This window comes from Gobio gobio (assembly GCF_949357685.1).
Source record: "Gobio gobio genome assembly, chromosome: 22".
NCBI classification, from domain to species: domain Eukaryota; kingdom Metazoa; phylum Chordata; class Actinopteri; order Cypriniformes; family Gobionidae; genus Gobio; species Gobio gobio.
The window spans coordinates 26355289-26373857 of record NC_137118.1 but is presented as its reverse complement, the minus strand read 5'-3'; the positions used below and the strand labels follow the sequence as shown (position 1 = coordinate 26373857).

Sequence of the window (18569 nt, the reverse complement as noted above, 5' to 3'; positions counted from 1 at the left end):
TGGATAAACTGAGAATAAAAATAGAGATCACGATTCTGAACAAACAACTAAACAAAATAACATAATTTATGTTAATTGCTGAAGTCTATAAAAATTTTTAATTAATCTGAATTATTTATTTTAAAAAAACTTGGGTTTGAATGAATGATTAAATTCCTCAATCAAATACAATCGTTTCATAGATGAATCAGCATCTTTGAACCAATCTCCTGAATGAACGATTCAATGACAAATGTTTTTTAAAAGTAATTTGTCGCCATCTGGTGGCGTAACAATATAATCGATCCAATCGTTATTTGAAGTGCAAAGCTAATTTCAAAAGGTGACTGGTACAGTATACAGTGTTACATGTAAAAAAAGAAAAAATACAAAACGTGAAAATGTATTTATATGACCACTGATTGAAGCTTGAAAAAGTTTTCCAATAAATAAATAAATAATGATTAAAAAAGTTCAAAGTGATCATGTGTTTATTGCAATGCACAAATGTCTTGGTCAGAATGAGAATAAAACACTTATTTACCTGGAAACCATATTGAAAAACAAATCATTTGTATTACATATAAATAGCTAAATCTATGAGTGTATAAATCTTAAAAAAAAAAAAACTGTTCTTGGTAAGTGCTGACATATTGTATAGATTATATACATCTCCATACACATATAGGAAGTGTTAGGCTGACTTTGACCTACAGTGTGTCTACTACATCACATATAGCCAGACTCAAAAAGGGATTGACCGGCAAACTTTGCCAAAAAGGCGGCAAGCAAAACAAAATACACAACCGATGGATGGTGGGTAGAGCAACCATTCTCTGGGCAAGTACTCACCATTCAAATGAGTTTTAGGGTGCTTTCACACTTGGTTCGATTGCCTGGAACGAACCCGAGTTCGATTGCGATTGCGGAAATGAGTGAAACACACACAAACACACATTTTTATCAAATCATATGTAATTAATATCGGTTCACTTCCGCGATTTAGTACGATTGCGTTCACATCAGCAGCGAACCGTACTGGAGTTCACATGAACCGTACCCCAGACCACCCTTTTTAAGGGGACTCTGGTACGGTTCGCGGGTGCGCACCCGAGTTCGGAAGACCGTGTTCACATCATCCAAACGAAGCGAACTTCTGACATCAATCGAGTCTCTTCTGATGTTTGTAGTGGCGTTCAGAAGCCTTGACATTAGCATCCTTATTTTGAACGGATTTCGGACCTTTTCGCGCCCAATAAGCACGCACGTTTTCCAATCAACAAACTTTAAATTAAAAATTAAATGACTGACATATTATTGAAAAAAATCAACGTAAAAGGGCGGGGCCCCCTATTGGGCGGGGCCCATGGGCTTCAGCCCAGTCAAGCCCAATGGTAAGTCCGGCCTTGTTGGTCGTAAAGGACCGGGTGATTACCCACCGCAATTATTAGCTTTTCCTCCATTTTAGATCGTTCTTCACTCTTCATTCACCAGTGTTTTAAACGAACGCTATTGGCTAGCGTCTGCTCTAGGATATTTGCATAGGGTGATCTGATTGGATGACGCCTGCGTTGGCGCTTGAAAAGTTGAGAAATCTTCAACTTTTGCCGCTTGCAACCTATGCTTGCAACGCGAGTGAAGCGACGCAACGGAACCCACAATTCAGTTCGGCAACGCATGACGTCACCCATTCAAAGTAAACGAGAAGCGTTGACTACGGCTTAACTCCAAGCTTAACTCCAAGTCTTCCAGAGTCAAAGCCGATTCAAAAGACCGCTGTTCGCCAGCTTCTGTGTTTACGAGTGGCACGCAGAACCTCCGCAACTCGTACCGTCATTATGTAAAGCCCGCCCACCGACTCTACACACGCTGTGATTGGCCTGACCAGAGTTTGGTTTTTCCCAACGGGGTAATCCAGCCCCCGGAAAGTGTACCTTCCATAGGGGCAGCCATTGCTAACCAAGCCATCACCTGCTGTTAGCATCCCATTGACTCCCATTCACTTTGGCCTCACTTTGACAGCAAATATCCACCCCCGAAAAAAAAAATCCCCTAAAAAACAATTGCATAAAGGGCAGAAATAAAGAATACGTCATGAAATGATTATTTCAACATTAACAACTTGACAGCTCAATAATAAACCATAAGAAAACATAAGATCAAGTACGTGAATTTGCAACAGAACACATGCTATATTATTTTACATTTGATTATTTTATTTAATTCTAAAGAACTCTTAGCCTATTTGGTGCACTTATGACGCCTCATGATGTTCCAAACCTGTATGAGTTTCTTTGTTCTCCTGTAGGCCTACACAAAAGAAGATATTTTGAAGAAAGTTTGTACCAGGCTGCTTTGGGGGCACCATTGACTTCCACAGTAATCTTCCTACGTGTTCAACATAACAAAGAAATGTATACATGTTTGGAACAACTTGAGGGTGAATAAATGATGACAGAATTTTCATTTTTGGGTGAACTGTCCCTTTAAGAAGTCATTCTGAACCAGGCCTAATCACTTTTTTGAATTTTAAAAATGTTTATTTTCTTTGAATAATTTACTTAAATTATGACTATATTATCGTGTAATTATTTGTCCCATTTTTATCTAAATATTTTTTAAATGTCATAAACTTTAAATGACAGGATTATTTATTATGTATGATATAGCCTAAATAAATGATAAATTAATAATAACATTTATTAGGCTAGAATCTATAAATTAACCTGTCTAAAAAAATAATAATTCTGTCTGCCAAGCTCTGATAATGTATTGGAATATTATATTAATATATTATCCATTAAAAAAAACTATAGGCCTACCTTTAGAAGCACGGATGTGTCTGTCACATAGACTGGTCTGTCACCACAGTCAGACAGTCTGAGACACTGAAATGCTTCTCATAAAGTGTGCAGTTGGCCTGAGGTTCATCATGATTTACTGGACAGACCCATTGATACCTTTTTGATATTAATTCAGTTCTATATCTGGAGATCCCCTTGCGTTCTTCAAACGGTGGACGCAACGCAAGCTCGACATGTTTTTAAAAAACCGCGCAAGTTTACAGGCACACTCTGGCACAGCGCATGTTCTCGAGACTCCGCCGCTATAGCAACAAAGCCCGCAATCACGCACAAATGAGCTCCTGTACTACTTATTGTGAAATTGATTCTTTATATTTGCTATCAGTATTCTCCACACTGCAAACTCCGTATGTGTTTATTGAACTATGTGTGGACCTGTGTAAAATACGGGACAAATCGCGTCCCGTATTGGTTTGATACGGAACGCGTCATTTTGCTTGTAAATACGGGACGATTCCGTATTTTACGGGACGGGTGGCAACCCTACGCTAGGGTGCGTCTAGATTTCTAGGCTAGCAAACTGTCCTTCAATACCCCGGTTGCAGGAGTACTGTTATGTCGTTCGACTGCTTGTTTATCGTCACCTGTGCCAGCAGATCCAGCAGGAGTATCCGACACTGTTTTCCCTGACTTCTTCACACCTTTCCTCTTTTCAGATCCTCCCATTATCGTTGTTCCAAAAATTCAAGACATTAATAAATGGAAATTCTCAACAAAAAAAAAGTTTCGTTGTAACTATTATAAAACAGTTTGGGATTGCTGAGCTCACAAACGTACATGTGATCAGGGCGCCATCTTGCACGCCTCCTCTACCCTGAAAAGTTGTATTGAAATTCACTCAGGGAAAAATGTATGATACTTTAATGTTAAAGGCCTGAAAATAACCTAAATATAAAACTGCATTTCTGATCATGTTGTGATTCAAATTTGAGGATGATACTCTTACAAATGTAGCTTCTGTAAGCTTTTATGTCAAAAAAAAAAAAAAAAACCTCTAGGCGTCCTTTCAAAAAGGCCCTTTATTTCAGAAGATTTGTAATTGTAAAGAGTAGCGTTTCATTCAAATAAATCTGCAATAAACTGCTAATTATAATGGATATATACAGTTACTGAAAAACTAAAGCAACTATTACAGAATTTACAAAGTGTAAAAAACTAATTTAGTTGATAAGAAGTGCCAGTCTCCACTGCGGTGTGCTCTCGCAAGATGATGCCTTTTGATTGGTTACAACGTCCATCAATCAAACCTTTGTTGGCAAGGCATTGGCTAGGCATTGCCTGCCTTTATCCAACCAAAACCATAGCCGCTTTGACTGACACCTCACGGAGCCTGTAATGCGCTTCCTGTATATAATGAGTCATCAGAAGGCCTGTGATTGAAGGAGAGAGACCTGGGAGGGTTCAACTGGAGCTGAAGACTCTAAACTGCAGGGGAGATCCTCAGAATACTCGCTATTGCATTGAAAATGGACGTGATTAATTACTAATATAACTCAAATACGCTCAAGTAAATGAAGGAGGATTTTTTTGTTTGCCCCCCTCTATTTTTCAGAGTGGACCCTTACACTTACATGCTGGTGTTTATTGGATTCGTCCGATCGGATCTGCACGATAGGAGATGAAAGATGAGTAACTGCATTTATTATGCTGATGTTTAAGTGGCCGGTCCTTTAGCATTTAATTAAATGCTAAATGAAGCATTAAATTAATAATTTATCATTTCATTAATCCTTTAATGCACCACTGCGGATTGAGAGGTTAAACTAATACAAGGAAACATTATTTAATATTTTTTATTCATATGCAAAAATATAGTAAAAATAAATAAATCAAAGTATTTACCAACACATTTTGATGCATGCACAGACATCTAGCATTTCTGAGTGATGATGATGCAGAGGAATCACTGAATCAAAGTTTTGAACTGAGTCAATGAAACAGGTTCAAACTTTTTAATAAAGAAAACGTCCAAATGAAGTTTGTAACTATTCAATAAATGTGTTCAGATCGATGCGCGCTCACGGCTCCGCTCATATGAATGATTCACGTTTTAGTTGCTATGGTGACGCCTGTTATGAATTCTGACGCAGACTCAGACACGCACCGATTGTGTTGTTGATCTGTTGTTGAGAGAGACGACTGAGGCGATTTCACAAACTTTTGCAGAATATTTTCTGTGCTGACCTTGAAATTTTGAAGCTGTTTGGAGGAGACGAGACTTTTATTCTGGAAGAACATCGCAGGAGATATCCTTTACAGAGTTACATTTTTGAGTTGTAGATACTTTTATCTTATTGTTCTTTTCTTATTTTAGGAGTGTCGAGTTTGATTAATTCTTTGTTTTTGTTTTCTTTTTTTTTGGAGGAGTATTTTTGAGGAGAGTTTATTGTATTGTATTGTGTGTTGTTTTGTTTTGTTTTGTGTTTTGTATTGTTTTTGTTCCAGATTGCAGGAGGATGTCGATGGCGAAGATGATGGGTGAAAGAGAAGGTGAGTGCTTTAACGTTAGTTATGTTATGTTACTGAAATATTTCAGCCTCGGGCCGCTCCATATCCAGGAGAGCTGCTTTCTCTCAGACGGCTGGTCAGGAGGTTTGGAGACAGACAGTGTTCTGATGACCGTGATCAGGCCTGGGCCGGTTGCATAAACCGTTAAGACTAGTCTTACAAGTTAGACATACATTTTTTTTCTTTAAGACTGTTCATACATTTTTTTAAATCAGTTACATAAAAACATAGACTTGCCTAACTGCTAGTGGCTCATACTAGATCTTAAGACACTGTCTTAACGTAATGGCTTAGTTTATGCAACTGGCCCCCAGGATACGCTGCCAGACCAGACCCAGATCACAGATCCAGGAGCTTCCTACACATTTAGCGCTTCTGTCTTCTGAGTTTTCTGTTTCTGTGCCCACAGGTCAGACTGACAGGAAGAGAGCGTGGCAGAGCGGCAGCCGGCAGAGCCCAGATGATCATGGACGTCCGTCCACTCCATCTAAAGGCTTTCGCAGAGGTCAGAATAGGCTTTTATTACACAAGTTATGGCTCAGTTAAAGGGTTAGTTCACCCAAAAATGAAAATGATGTCATTAATTACTCACCCTCATGTCGTTCGACACCCTTAAGACCTTCATCTTCGGAACACAAATGAAGATATTTTTTGTTGAAAGCTGATGGCTGAGAAGGCCTCAGATAGGCCTCCATTGGCATTCAGTACACAGGGTTTTTCCTGGGTCAAAAATGGTCTTCGGTGGTGGCTGACAGACATGACACACGCACGCACAGTAAAAAAAGTCCCCTACCCACATGATCTGCAAGCGCAATACTGACAATACATTTTAAATAAATTCAAAGAAAGTTTGTAACTTTTGCTTATCTTATTTTGATCCCACATGAAAAAATACTATAGTATATTATAGTAAAATTACTCTAGTAAATACTATAGTGTTTTTGAACTGTACTATAGTAAATATACTACAGTAAATAAACAAAGTGTAGTAAATACTATAATATAATACAATATACTACAATTTACTGTAGTATCTTTACTATAGTATGGCTCAAAAACACTATAGTAATTTTACTATAATATACTATAGTATTTCTTCATGTGGGATACCTTGATGTTTGTTTTTGTTCCTCATTTTTACACTATTTACTGATAATTGTTTTGGTATATAATCATATCAATATTAAAAAGTAGTTTTTAAAAAATGAACAAATAGCCTAATTTTCTGCCATATACAATTTCATAAAATTATCAGCTAGCTAACAACAACTTTGTTCTGGGTTCACCTCACAGTCTAAACTAAGTGATTTATAGGCTATTTATTTTACTACACATTATGAACATAAATAAGCTGAAAGACTGGATAATTAAAACTAACTCTTACACCCACTCTTGCTAAATTGTGTAAGCACACTTGTGTTCTCATTTCAGGTGTTCTGAGTAAATTTAAACTGATTCGTTAGTTCAGTGTTGGACAGATCAGTTGTTCTAACCAGTCGTTAAAATGATTCGGTTCATTAGGTTGCGAATCGGACATTAGCAGACGCGTTGTGTGCGAATCCCGTCTGTAATGTGGCGTTCACACCGGACGCGATTCGCGCGAATAATTCGCGCTAATCGCGCGAAGGTGGACGCGTGTACATTTTGAGTTTACTCGCGCGAATCGCGCGTGAAATTCGCGCGAATCGCGCGTGAAATTCGCGTGTGACAACTACACAACAGACGCGAATTCGCGTCATGGGAGGGGCTTCTGCCCTATATGAGCCTATAGCCAGCTCGTCTCGGTCACTTGAGGTCTTTTTTGTAAAATATAATACTATTAACGTGTGACAAAACGTAGTTTAAATACTTTTTCAGTCGGTAATATAGTTGTTTAAAGCTTAAATCTGTGATTAATTTATAAAAAGAGTGCCTATTTAAGCATTTTGCCTAGCGTTTTCGGAGTTGTGAGATCCAGGCAATCAGCGGCGTTCCACGCGCGTTTACCCGGCGAGACCCGCCTTTCCTCGGCTAGTCTCTCTCACATTTGCCGCTGGCTCCTGCTCTTTTTTTCTGCTCCAGTCTCGTTCTGAAATGGCTGACATAGATTTTGTTGAGAGGGTAGCTGCGCTATATTTGATGTGGAAGGCTGAAAAGCGGCGTAGACTCGTTCGGCGCCGTGTCTGGGTCCATCAGATCCTCCAGAAGCGCACCCAGCTCGGTGAGTTTCATCAACTCCTCCAGGAGCTGCGACTGGATGACGGCCGCTTTCAGCAGTACTTCCGACTGAGCCGGTCCCAGTTTGATGACCTGTTGTCCCGTGTCGGTGAGAGGATTTCCCTCCAGGATACCAACTACAGGCGCTGCATTCCACCTGCAGAGCGCCTGTCCATCTGTCTCCGGTCAGTAAATCATTTAATATTCTGTGTGATTACAAGTAACGTTAAATAATGACTGATGAGAACATATAATTATTATACATGTTATATGTTATATAACAGAATATATAGTCTCTCATATATTCTGAACACACAGTTCTCAATATAGCACTTTAATATGAATTTTTAATGAAAATGGTTGTTTAAAAATACTATATTATATTATAGTAAAATTACTCTAGTAAATACTAGTGTTTTTGAATCGTACTATAGTAAATAAAATACAGTAAATTAACAAAGTGTAGTAAATACTATAATATACTACAATTTACTGTAGTACCTTTACTATAGGATGGTTCAAAAACACAATAGTATTTTCTAGAGTAATTGTACTATAATATACTATAGTATTTTTTCATGGTTATTGAAATGAGAAATGTTATTAAATTTTGAAATATTGAAATACAACAGTCAAAGTGAATTTTGAATCATGCAGGTAATTGCTATATTATAATATTGAATAATAGTTTGTTTTTGCAATGTAGCAAGCAAATCAGAGCAAATGCAAAGTTAAGGGCATTTAGCAAGCTTGTTTAACTGTAAAAAAACCCCCTCAAAAACCCCAGTATTGTATCAGTATTATACATTTATATTTGCTAATATGAAATTGCAATTTTCATTTATAACAATGTTTATTTTATTTAATTTTTTTCTCTCTCTCTCAGATATCTTGCCACTGGAGACTCCTTCCGGACCATTGCCAGCAGCTTCCGCGTTGGTGTCTCCACTGTCTGCCAGGTTGTCCCAGATGTGGTGACTGCAATCTGGGACTGCTTGGTGGACGAGTTCATGGCTGTGCCCTCCACGGATGAATGGCGGTCAATCGCAGAGGGCTTCGAGGAGAGGTGGAACTTCCCCCTCTGCTGTGGAGCACTGGACGGCAAGCACGTCCTCATCAAGGCCCCCCCCAACACCGGCTCCCAGTTCCACAACTACAAGGGAACTTTTTCTTTAGTTCTCCTTGCAGTTGTGGATTCCAAGTACTGTTTTAGGGTCATTGATGTCGGGGGATATGGGCGGACGAGTGATGGTGGAACTCTGGCCAACTCCGCCTTTGGCCAGGCACTCCGTGGTGGCACCCTCCATCTGCCACCTGACCATCCTCTTCCAGGAGCGGACCACAGAGGACCCCAGCCCCATGTCTTTGTGGCAGATGAGGCCTTTCCCCTCAGGAAAAACCTCATGAGGCCATTCCCTGGGCGCACCCTTCCCCGAGAGAAACGAGTTTTTAATTACCGTCTCTCCAGAGCCCGGCTGGTGGTGGAGAACGCCTTCGGGATCCTGTCCTCTCAGTGGAGGATGTATCGTCGCCTCATAGAGGTTCAGCCTGATGTTGTGGAGCGCTGTGTGAAGGCGACGTGCATCCTCCACAATTTCATGCGGCGATCTGCTGAGGCACCTGCTGTGAGTGGGGGGGTGCAAGGTGCAGAGGACTCGCTGCAGAGTCTTGGTCGGGTTGCCGCAAACTATTCTGCCAGAGAGGCCATCCGGGTCAGGGACAGCTTCATGGCTCACTTTTCAGCCGAGGGAGCAGTCGCATGGCAACCGACTGAATAGTTGTGTATATATTTCTTTCTTCTTTTGTACTATATTTTAAATCACATCTTTTTATCCTCTCTTGTAAATATTGTTATCTTTTTTCTTTTATCTTGTAAATCACCCATCAGTTGTTGTTCGTTTTCAAATGATAAATGGAGCCAGCCTCCAAAAAGCATACCTGTCTCGTTGCTGCATTCTCATTACACTACACCACAACACTGTTCCAATAACAAATAACAAATTTTTACTATACTATTGTGAGTGTATTTGCAATAGGATATAATTAGAATTAATGTACAAATGTTTGCCATACGTATTCTAGTCTAAACATAGAAATAATATTTATGTAACAACTATACATTATGATTTACTATGTTGTGCACAAAGTAACATCCCAAAACCTTTGTTCATTATATAAAACATTTATTTATACAAAATTAATCAAATAAAATAAACAATATATTAAAAAAATATACAAAGAACATTTAAAACTATTTACAATTAACATGCAGGAATAAAAAGGATCTTGCTTGGAAGAGGGAAGAGTGAGGGACAAAGTGAAGGAGAGGAGAAAGGAGAGAATGTCTGGTTCATTCCCTGCAGAGATTTCTGCCTCTTAAAAATTACTGACTGGGTTCCAAATGTTCCAAATTAAGCAGAACTGTGCTGCTTTCATAAATTAATTTATGAATTTGAAATTTGACGAAATCTTTCGTCTGAGGCGGTAACCTCTGCAGGGAAGGGACCAGACTTAAGAGGAAGAGCTCATCCTCTGAGCGTGGAGGCGGCGCTGGAGCCACAGGACGGGTCCTGAGGGCTTCCAGGAGCTGCCGCTCCACCTCTGAAGGCTGCTCCCTGCGCCTTCTCTGGGCTCTTCCTCTTGGTGGCACTGTATCAAATGATAACATTTTGTACATTGAGAAGGCAGAAAATGATAGAACTACGGGTGCTTACAGTAGATATAATATACACATATTTATAAACACTCAATTTTTTAATGCCATATATTTTATCTGTCACAGATTCTCCTAAAATTATACATCCCCAGAAAAGGATTAAACTACGAGTGCTTACAGTATATATAATATGCATCTAAACATGGACATTATTGCCTGTACACACCTGTGGGTACAGCAGCAGATGCTGAAGGGCCAGCAGGGGAAGAAGCAGCAGCAGCAGGTTCTGGCAGAGGGGACCCAGCCTCACTGCCATCAAAAGAGCCCATCGGCTCTGTTATGACAAAAATTAAATATATTTTACAACATTACACACATTGCACGTTACACGAGTTAGAGAATTTTTTTTTTTAGACCTTTCATCATAAAAATACAACAACATATATGCCCTGCTGTGTTGCTTCACTTGTCAACACACCTGTCTCTGAGTACCCTGCTGCTGCTGCTGTCTCGCCCTGGTTCTCATCAGGGTGGTCGTACCCTGCGGCCTGATTCTCCTCATCCCCCCTCTCCATATTTCCACTTGTCTCCCGTGGGGAGACGAAGGGGTCGAGGAAAGACAGGACCGCAGAGTACTTCCACTTTTTTCCTGACCCTGCTGCTGACCCACTCCTCTTATCCATCTCTTTTCTCCTCTCCTTCAAATATGTGTCCCTGAGACCCTTCCACCTCTTTCTGCACAATTCATCTGAATAAAGCAAATCAACTCAGCGGGAAAGTATTTGTAAAGTACAGCGAATGTGACTGCTTTATCTAGCTTGTAGTCTCGATGTATAGCTCAAATTGAGTAAAGGACGTTTTTTTACAACTTACCAGACTGTCCGACCTCCTCACTCACTTTCTTCCAAGCAAGATCCTTTTTATTCCTGTTCCTGTAATGATAGGAGGACGTATCGTACAGCTCCGGGTACCCACACACAGCCACGATAATCTTGTCCTCCATTGTTGTTCGGATTTCTGCCTCCGCTTGTAAATGCGTCACTACTAGAGCAAGCTTGTGATTGGTCAACGCGGCGCGAATTTCCGCCAGAGTTCAGATTTTTCAACTCGAGCGATTCGCGTTCAAAACGCTCAAGTCGCGTCCTTCTCGCCGCCTCAATCGCGCGAATCGCGCGAATCTCGCCGCCTCATTCGCGCGAATCGCGCCGCAGAATGCCATTTCGCGTCTCTGCATTGACTTAACATGTAAATCACTCGCGCGAATCGCGCGAATCGCGTCCGGTGTGAACGCACCATTAGAACATCGCGAAAGATTTGTCAACACACAGAAAACACTTCATAACTGGACACGATTTGTTTCCCGTTTATTGAAAGTATGCTTTATGTCAGCTGGTCAGAGAATCAGTCAATGTTTTTTGAGCGCATTTCACACCCAGCGGCAATGAAAGGAAAACATCGTCTGATAGCGCCACGTGCAACATGGATTCGGTCTTCCGACCTTTTGATTTTTATTAACGTAATATGTGAAATATTAGAAAGCTAAGAATGCTTATTTTGAAGACAGAGAGAGTGCGAGCGAGGGAGGAGCTCTGATCGTCTCTCTGTCACTCAGTTACAAGCGCAGCATCTATTCTACATCATTCATAAATCACAATAGCTCATCAAATAAAGCTTTGGCGGGACAAAAATTTGTTTTGGCGGCCGCCAAAAAATTTTCAATGTAGGAAAAACCCTGGTACATTTACACTCACAAGACCCATAAAAGGCACTTAAAATGTCGTTACAAAGTCCATCTCACCACAGTGGCTCTACAATAATTTTACGAGGCGACGTCAATAGTTTTTGTGCCAAAAAAAAAATCAAAATAACGCCTTTATTCAACCTCTTCTTGTCTTCCGTGTAGGCCTCCACGACGCATGCGCGAGAATATGACGTAGCGCCGGCGTTTGGGTGAACTAACCCTTTAACAAATAATGTGTCATTGAAAATAACAATTTCATGTGACCACTGACATTGATTATTAATATTATTAAAAATGTCTTGACCAGGCACCATGTCCACATCATATTTGTCCCTCTCTGAGGACAATATAGTGAGGCGGTTCTGCAGAGAGTCGTTGAGCCTTAGCAGCCGAGGCTCGTACATCACGAGCTCAACAGGTGAGACTGAAATAAGGCTGGGCAGTGTACAGTCACATTGAATTTCATTTTACTGGTGACCTTTTTTTTAAGTAAAACGTAAGTTATGTCATTTTATCACTGCCTAATTGGACGTCAGAGATGTTTCTAATCATTCAGTTTTGTTTTCTTCATTTCAGAAAAACCCACAGAATGTAAGAAGAGGAAACGAGTTCGTTCTTTCCTCAGGAACGTGTGTAAGGCTGTGAGGCGCTCGCTCCTCTGCTGTTGTCTCAGTGATGTGGATGTTGTGGAGTCTTTTGTTCCTCCAGCGGATCTGGAGCCAGAGCCCGATCCTGGTCCATCATCACCTGATCCAGATCACTCCGGCGTCAAGCCAAATAATGGTCAATCTGCAGACATTATTTCTCCAACATTGTTTTAAACAGAATTATTATCGTCTTGTTTGCACTGATATTTTTAATATAAAACAAAGGATCTAGCAATCACAGATCCAGGAGCTTCCTACACATTTAGCGCTTCTGTCTTCTGAGTTTTCTGTTTCTGTGCCAACAGGTCGGACTGACAGGAAGAGAGAGTGGCAGAGCGGCAGCCGGCAGAGCCCAGATGATCATGGACGTCCGTCCACTCCATCTAAAGGCTTTCGCAGAGGTCAGAATAGGCTTTTATTACACAAGTTATGGCTCAGTTAACAAAATAATGTGTCATTGAAAATAGAAAGTTGAAAAAAATAAAACATAAAGTAACAATTTCACCATTGACATTGATTATTAATATTATTAAAAATGTCTTCAGCAGGCATCATGTCCACATCATATTTGTCCCTCTCTGAGGACAATACAGTGAGGCGGTTCTGCAGAGAGTCGTTGAGCCTTAGCAGCAGAGGCTCGTACATCGTCGATTGGAGGTGGAGTGGCGATAGATCGGATAGCCGAAACGAACAGGGCAGTTGGAGCGACGAAGAGTGGATGTGCCTTCCGCTGCCAGGTCAAGTTCCCGTCGAGCCAACGGAGACTTCAAATGGCCTTATGGAGGCTTCACCGGTGAACACGAGCTCAACAGGTGAGACTGAAATAAGGCTGGGCAGTGTACAGTCACATTGGATTTCATTTTACTGGGAACCTTTTTTTAAAGTAAAAGTATTATTTATTATTAAAATTATTAAAGACATTATTTCTCCAACATTGTTTTAAACAGTATTATTATCGTCTTGTTTGCAAGCTCATACATTTCTCATATTTTGTTTTTCAGACTCCTTTGAGACTCTCTATAACGTGGGAGAGATGATTGGATCCGGAACTTTTGGGAGAGTGTTCAAGGGAACACGGAAGTTTGATGGCAAAAAGGTAAAGCAATCTTGCTGAATTGTACAAACATTTTTGCTCTTGCATGCATCAAAACATTCTTAATACAGATGGGTTAATACTTAGATGCTCAAATCGTAAATGTTATGTGCAAAGTCAGGCGCTTGAATACCGTTATTGAACGCTGTTTTTTTTTTTGCAGGTTGCCATCAAGCAGATGCACAAGATTGACAATGATCGTTATCTTGATATTGTAAGTTGGTCAAAAGTTGTATTTGTTGTTTAAGTGCTGTTTGTTGTTTAAGTGCTGATTACTGTAGTCAATACACCTGTAGGAAGCATTAGGTGTAAATGTAATAGATCAATAAACCTGGAAAGGCTCTGATGATCGTGTCTGTAAAGATCAAAGAAAAGTACATTTAAAAATGATAGGTTTTCTTCAGATTTTTACCCAGCTAACCTTCTGTCTACTACTTTTCTCTAGCCCGGGCATCCCGAACCTCTCGTTACAGAAGTGGCGCTGCTGCTAATGATGAGGCATGAACCCATAAGCCCCTACGTCGTCCGACTGTACGACTGGTTTGAACATCCTCGGACATTCGTTCTCATAATGGAGTTCCCTGACCCCTGCGAGAGCTTGCTGGACTTCATCATTCGTCATTCGTGTCAACTGGATGAAACAACAGCACGGGTCATCCTGCGACAGGCTGCGCTGGCGGTACAGCACTGCATCGAGCATGGCGTTTTTCATAATGACGTTCATGCAGAGAATTTCCTGGTGAAGACAAACACGTTAGAGCTCAAGCTGATCGACTTTGGCTGCGGTCAGCTACTTAGTGGTGATGGCTACGAGACAAAAATATACCGTGGTGAGTATTTTTGGAGTGTGGAAACCTGGATGTAGTGACTTTCTGATTATTTGATGCTTTGAAGAAATTGCTCAACAATGTGCAAAAATGTCTTGCTCACAGGATTACCTTCTTACTGCCCACCTGAAGTCTTCACAGAATCTCGATTCCACGCCGTCCCAGCAAATGTCTGGGCTCTAGGGGTGTTGTTGTACCTGATGGTTAACGGACGTTCTCCCTTTGGCAATAGAACGGAAATCACACAGGCCAAAGTTACATTTCAGAACTCCAACTTATCCAAAGGTGAGTGAAGAATATCGATAAACACACACACATAAAGCAAAGGCTCTGTTTAGAAACAGGTAAAGGTGAAGTATGTAAGATGTTTCAAGTTGAAATGCATTCAGTTTATAGTTCACCAGATGCTGTTTTCATAATTGCCAACATTCGTGTCACATGGTCATCATGACTAACCAGCTCTCTCCTTAATAAAATGTGTACAGAATGCAGTGATCTGATTAGCCAGTGCCTAGCCCGGGATCCAACGAAACGGCCGACGTTAGAGCAGGTGTTACAACATGAATGGATTAGAAATGATCTGGAGAAGTTCAGGAGAAGTTCAGGAGATTCACTCGATCAGTGATTTCAGGTGTGAGGTAGTGTAACAGACAGAGTAGGATTAATATCATTTATCTTCAATTCTGGATTATTTGTAGTGAGGTTTTCAAATTTGTGTTCATGTTCTTGTTATAGTCAAGTCAAGTCAGCTTCATTTATACGGCGCTTTATACAATACAGATTGTTTCACAGCAGCTTCACAGTAATAAACAGGAAAATAGCACAATTAGTGATGCAATTGCAAGAATTCAGTTCTGTTGTAAATCAGCTAAAAAAAAAAAAAACATTCATGAGTTCACATGTTCATATAATCTTTGTATTGGATAGGAGATAACACTTGCTGTCCTTGGTGGAGGGCTTGAGCTCGAGACTTGACCAGAAGTCCAACCCCGACCTGACAGGAACCCAAGCCGATCCTGGTCCATCATCACCTGATCCAGACCACTCCGGTGTCAAGCCAAATAATGGTCAATCTGCCGGGGATGAGGGCTTCCCACTGATGACCAACCTCTTGCGGCCATACCCTGGACATCACATCCCACCAGAGAAAAGGGTGTTCAATTACCGCCTCAGCCGGGCTAGGTTGGTAGTTGAGTGCGCCTTTGGCATCCTCTCAGCTTGGTGGCGGATGTACCGCCCGTGTCATTGCAACCAGTCCAGAGGTTGCAGAGGTGTGTGTGAAGGCCACATGTGTGTTGCACAACTTCCTGCGCATGAAGACACTGGAAAGCAGGGGTGGACTGGGGCAAAAAAGTGGCCCTGGACTTTCTGGCACAAAGCGGCCCATCACACCCGGTGTGCAACACACCTCACCATAAACCCACCAGCTCATTATACACAGGGCAATTTTAAACACAGAAGCTATTTATTCAAAAATATGAATTATATGAATTGTTTTATTGAAATGCTTATCATACTGAATGACAGGCATACTTCTTCAGTTTATAATTTGTCTTTCCTGGTGCACATGGCAAATTGTATTTATTTTTTTTTGTATACAAATTTTGATTTCTCTTTTCCATACACTGTAGTTTAATATCATTAAGTTCAATACCTACCATAAAATCAGACCATATAAAATGCTATTGTCTAGAACAGAGTCCTGCACAGCTCCGATTTTGTAAACCCGCACCCGCCCGTACCCGCAGTGCTTAAAACCGCATCCGACCCCTTCTCCGACAACAGCACTAATTAAAATCCGCACCCGACCCGACCCGCTTAAAATAGAACCGACGCCCGACCCGCACCCGCAATAAAGTCAGTTTAGCATATTACATTATAGACACTGTGGCGAGGCCGAGGGACCGTGAGGGCGGGACGAGGCGGCGCTCATCAGGGAGGATGAGCGCCAGCTGCGCGCCGCAGCGATCTCGGCCCTCGCGGAGGAGTGAGGGACTATAAAGGAGGAGCGACGACAGTGAGGGACGAGAGAGGACCAGGCCTGGATTTTGTGTTATGTTTTATTTTGTGTTCGCTGCAGTCGTCCGTGAGGGGCTGCAGCTTTTTATTTTCATTTTGTGTTTGTTTGTATGTAGGCGGCAGTCGACCGTGAGGGGCTGTCGCCGCCATTTTATTTTGATTAAATGTTTTGATTGTCCGCCGGTTCCCGCCTCCTTCTTCCCGTACAAACAACGTTTACTACAGTGGTGCCGAAACCCCGGGAGGAAGGAGGGACACGCTGTCGAAGAGCCCTCGCAGCTGAGGGGGATCGCGGTGCCGCGGAGTTCGGGCAGCGCGGAGGAGAGAAGTCCGCGAGCGGCTGCCCGAAGCGGTGGTGCTGGAGCGGATGAAGGTCGGTGGGACGGAGAGCTCGCTGCCGTGCCCCTGGGTCGAGGTGGGGTGGCTGCCGTCCGCGAGGGGGCGAAGGAGTCCCCAGCGCTTGCCCGGAGCCGAAGCCTGCTGCCGCCCGCCATATTGGGGAGGAGCCGGAGCGCTGCCGTCCGCCAGGTTGGGGAGGAGCAGGGAGCGCGGGACGGGGACTCGCTTCCGGCCGCCCTCAGAAGGAGGAGCCACCGCCAGCCGCCAGGGGGCGGAGGAGTGTCGAGCCGTCCACCGGCCGTCCAGTACCACCGCATGGCACCGCGAGGAAGAGCCTCTCGGCTTGCTGAGGACGGAGCGGCAGTGTGTCTGGGAACCGGACCAGAATTTTTTTTTTTTTTTTTTTTCTTTTCTCCTCTCTCCACTCTCTCGTCTCTGTCGCTCCTCATGCTCCCCGCTCCGTTCTCTCACCTCGCTGTTCTTACCCCCAGGTCCCGCGGCCGCCGTGATCGCCTGCGAAGGGCGTTGGGGGTATGTGGCGAGCAGCGAGGCCGAGGGACCGTGAGGGCGGGACGAGGCGGCGCACATCAGGGAGGATGAGCGCCAGCTGAGCGCCGCAGCGATCTCGGCCCTCGCGGAGGAGTGAGGGACTATAAAGGAGGAGCGACGACAGTGAGGGACGAGAGAGGACCAGGCCTGGATTTTGTGTTATGTTTTATTTTGTGTTCGCTGCAGTCGTCCGTGAGGGGCTGCAGCTTTTTATTTTCATTTTGTGTTTGTTTGTATGTAGGCGGCAGTCGACCGTGAGGGGCTGTCGCCGCCATTTTATTTTGATTAAATGTTTTGATTGTCCGCCGGTTCCCGCCTCCTTCTTCCCGTACAAACAACGTTTACTACAGACACACTTACAAAAATGTTTATTGCCAGCATACATAAGTTATTACACGACCATTAACTTAAGGACAACTTCGGGACATTCTAAAACGCTTAACGTGGCTTAATGTAGGTAAGACACTGTTATTAAGAGACCAAACTCAGTAAACATAATACTAATAACGTATACTATGTACAAAAGTACAAAAGTGGCTTAATGTAGGCTACTAAGACAGTGTTATTAAGAGACTAAACTCAGGAACCATAACAAAAATACTGTTCGATTGAACTGCGTGTGCTTGGTTTTGTTACCACAGTTAGCTGCGTGCTTCCTCAGCGATGAACTTCCACATTTGCGGCTATCTTTTCTTCAACTCCTCATGATCCATCTCGACGAGTGCAGGCAGAGCGCGCGCGCGGTTGTGATTCTCCTGGGAGGAGAACAAATAAACTGATATGGATTTGAAAATCAACTTGAAATACAGGCAAGGCATATTTTTGTATATGCATATTTTCAGGAACACATCTACAATATACATGCATATATTTTTATATATAGGCCTATATTCGTTTGCACGTGACTTTTTAAAACCCGTGTTTAGACCCGTGTTCTCCCTTGTCCGACCCGCACCCGTATCCGACACAGTAGGATGTTTTTCACCCGTTTCAGCAATATTCGCGGGTCACCCGTCACCCGTGCAGGACTCTGGTCTAGAAGACTTAGGATGTAGTGCAGAATGTGGACTGTTTTAGGGTGCCTTTCTAGTGGCTATAGTATCTAGACATCTGTAATTTTATGGAATTGAGCTCAAATAGTGGAAAAGAGT

The 18569-nt window shown here is 42.3% G+C and overlaps 2 protein-coding genes across 2 annotated transcripts in view; one reads left to right on the top strand and one right to left on the bottom strand.

Annotated features, from left to right (window-relative positions):
* LOC307119127 (uncharacterized protein) overlaps nucleotides 1-9325 on the top strand; it is a gene marked incomplete at its 3' end in the record, with an annotated part of 46115 nt that extends 36790 nt beyond the window's left edge. Inside the window, exons 11-12 of the mRNA XM_079805207.1 lie at nucleotides 7438-7732; nucleotides 8434-9325. Coding sequence (XP_079661333.1) covers nucleotides 7438-7732; nucleotides 8434-9325 — 1187 coding nt within the window. The remainder of the gene's footprint in view (nucleotides 1-7437; nucleotides 7733-8433) is intronic.
* A 472-nt stretch (nucleotides 9326-9797) lies between these two features.
* On the bottom strand, nucleotides 9798-11209 carry LOC307118474 (uncharacterized protein). Its single transcript, XM_079804099.1, has 3 exons — nucleotides 11077-11209; nucleotides 10430-10537; nucleotides 9798-10196 (listed from the first exon to the last, which is right to left on the bottom strand). Exons 1-3 carry the CDS (start codon nucleotides 11204-11206, stop codon nucleotides 9931-9933), a joined length of 504 nt encoding a protein of 167 aa, XP_079660225.1. The 5' UTR covers nucleotides 11207-11209; the 3' UTR covers nucleotides 9798-9930.
* Between the last annotated feature and the right edge of the window lie 7360 nt (nucleotides 11210-18569).

Excerpts from the sequence above, each read along its gene's own strand:
- LOC307118474 (XM_079804099.1), bottom strand. The coding sequence starts at position 11,206 with ATGGAGGACAAGATTATCGTGGCTGTGTGTGGGTACCCGGAGCTGTAC. Across the intron at positions 10,538-11,076 it reads TGAGGAGGTCGGACAGTCTG|AGCCGATGGGCTCTTTTGAT; the intron begins GTAAGTTGTAAA and ends TTGTCATAACAG. Across the intron at positions 10,197-10,429 it reads ATCTGCTGCTGTACCCACAG|TGCCACCAAGAGGAAGAGCC; the intron begins GTGTGTACAGGC and ends CATTTGATACAG.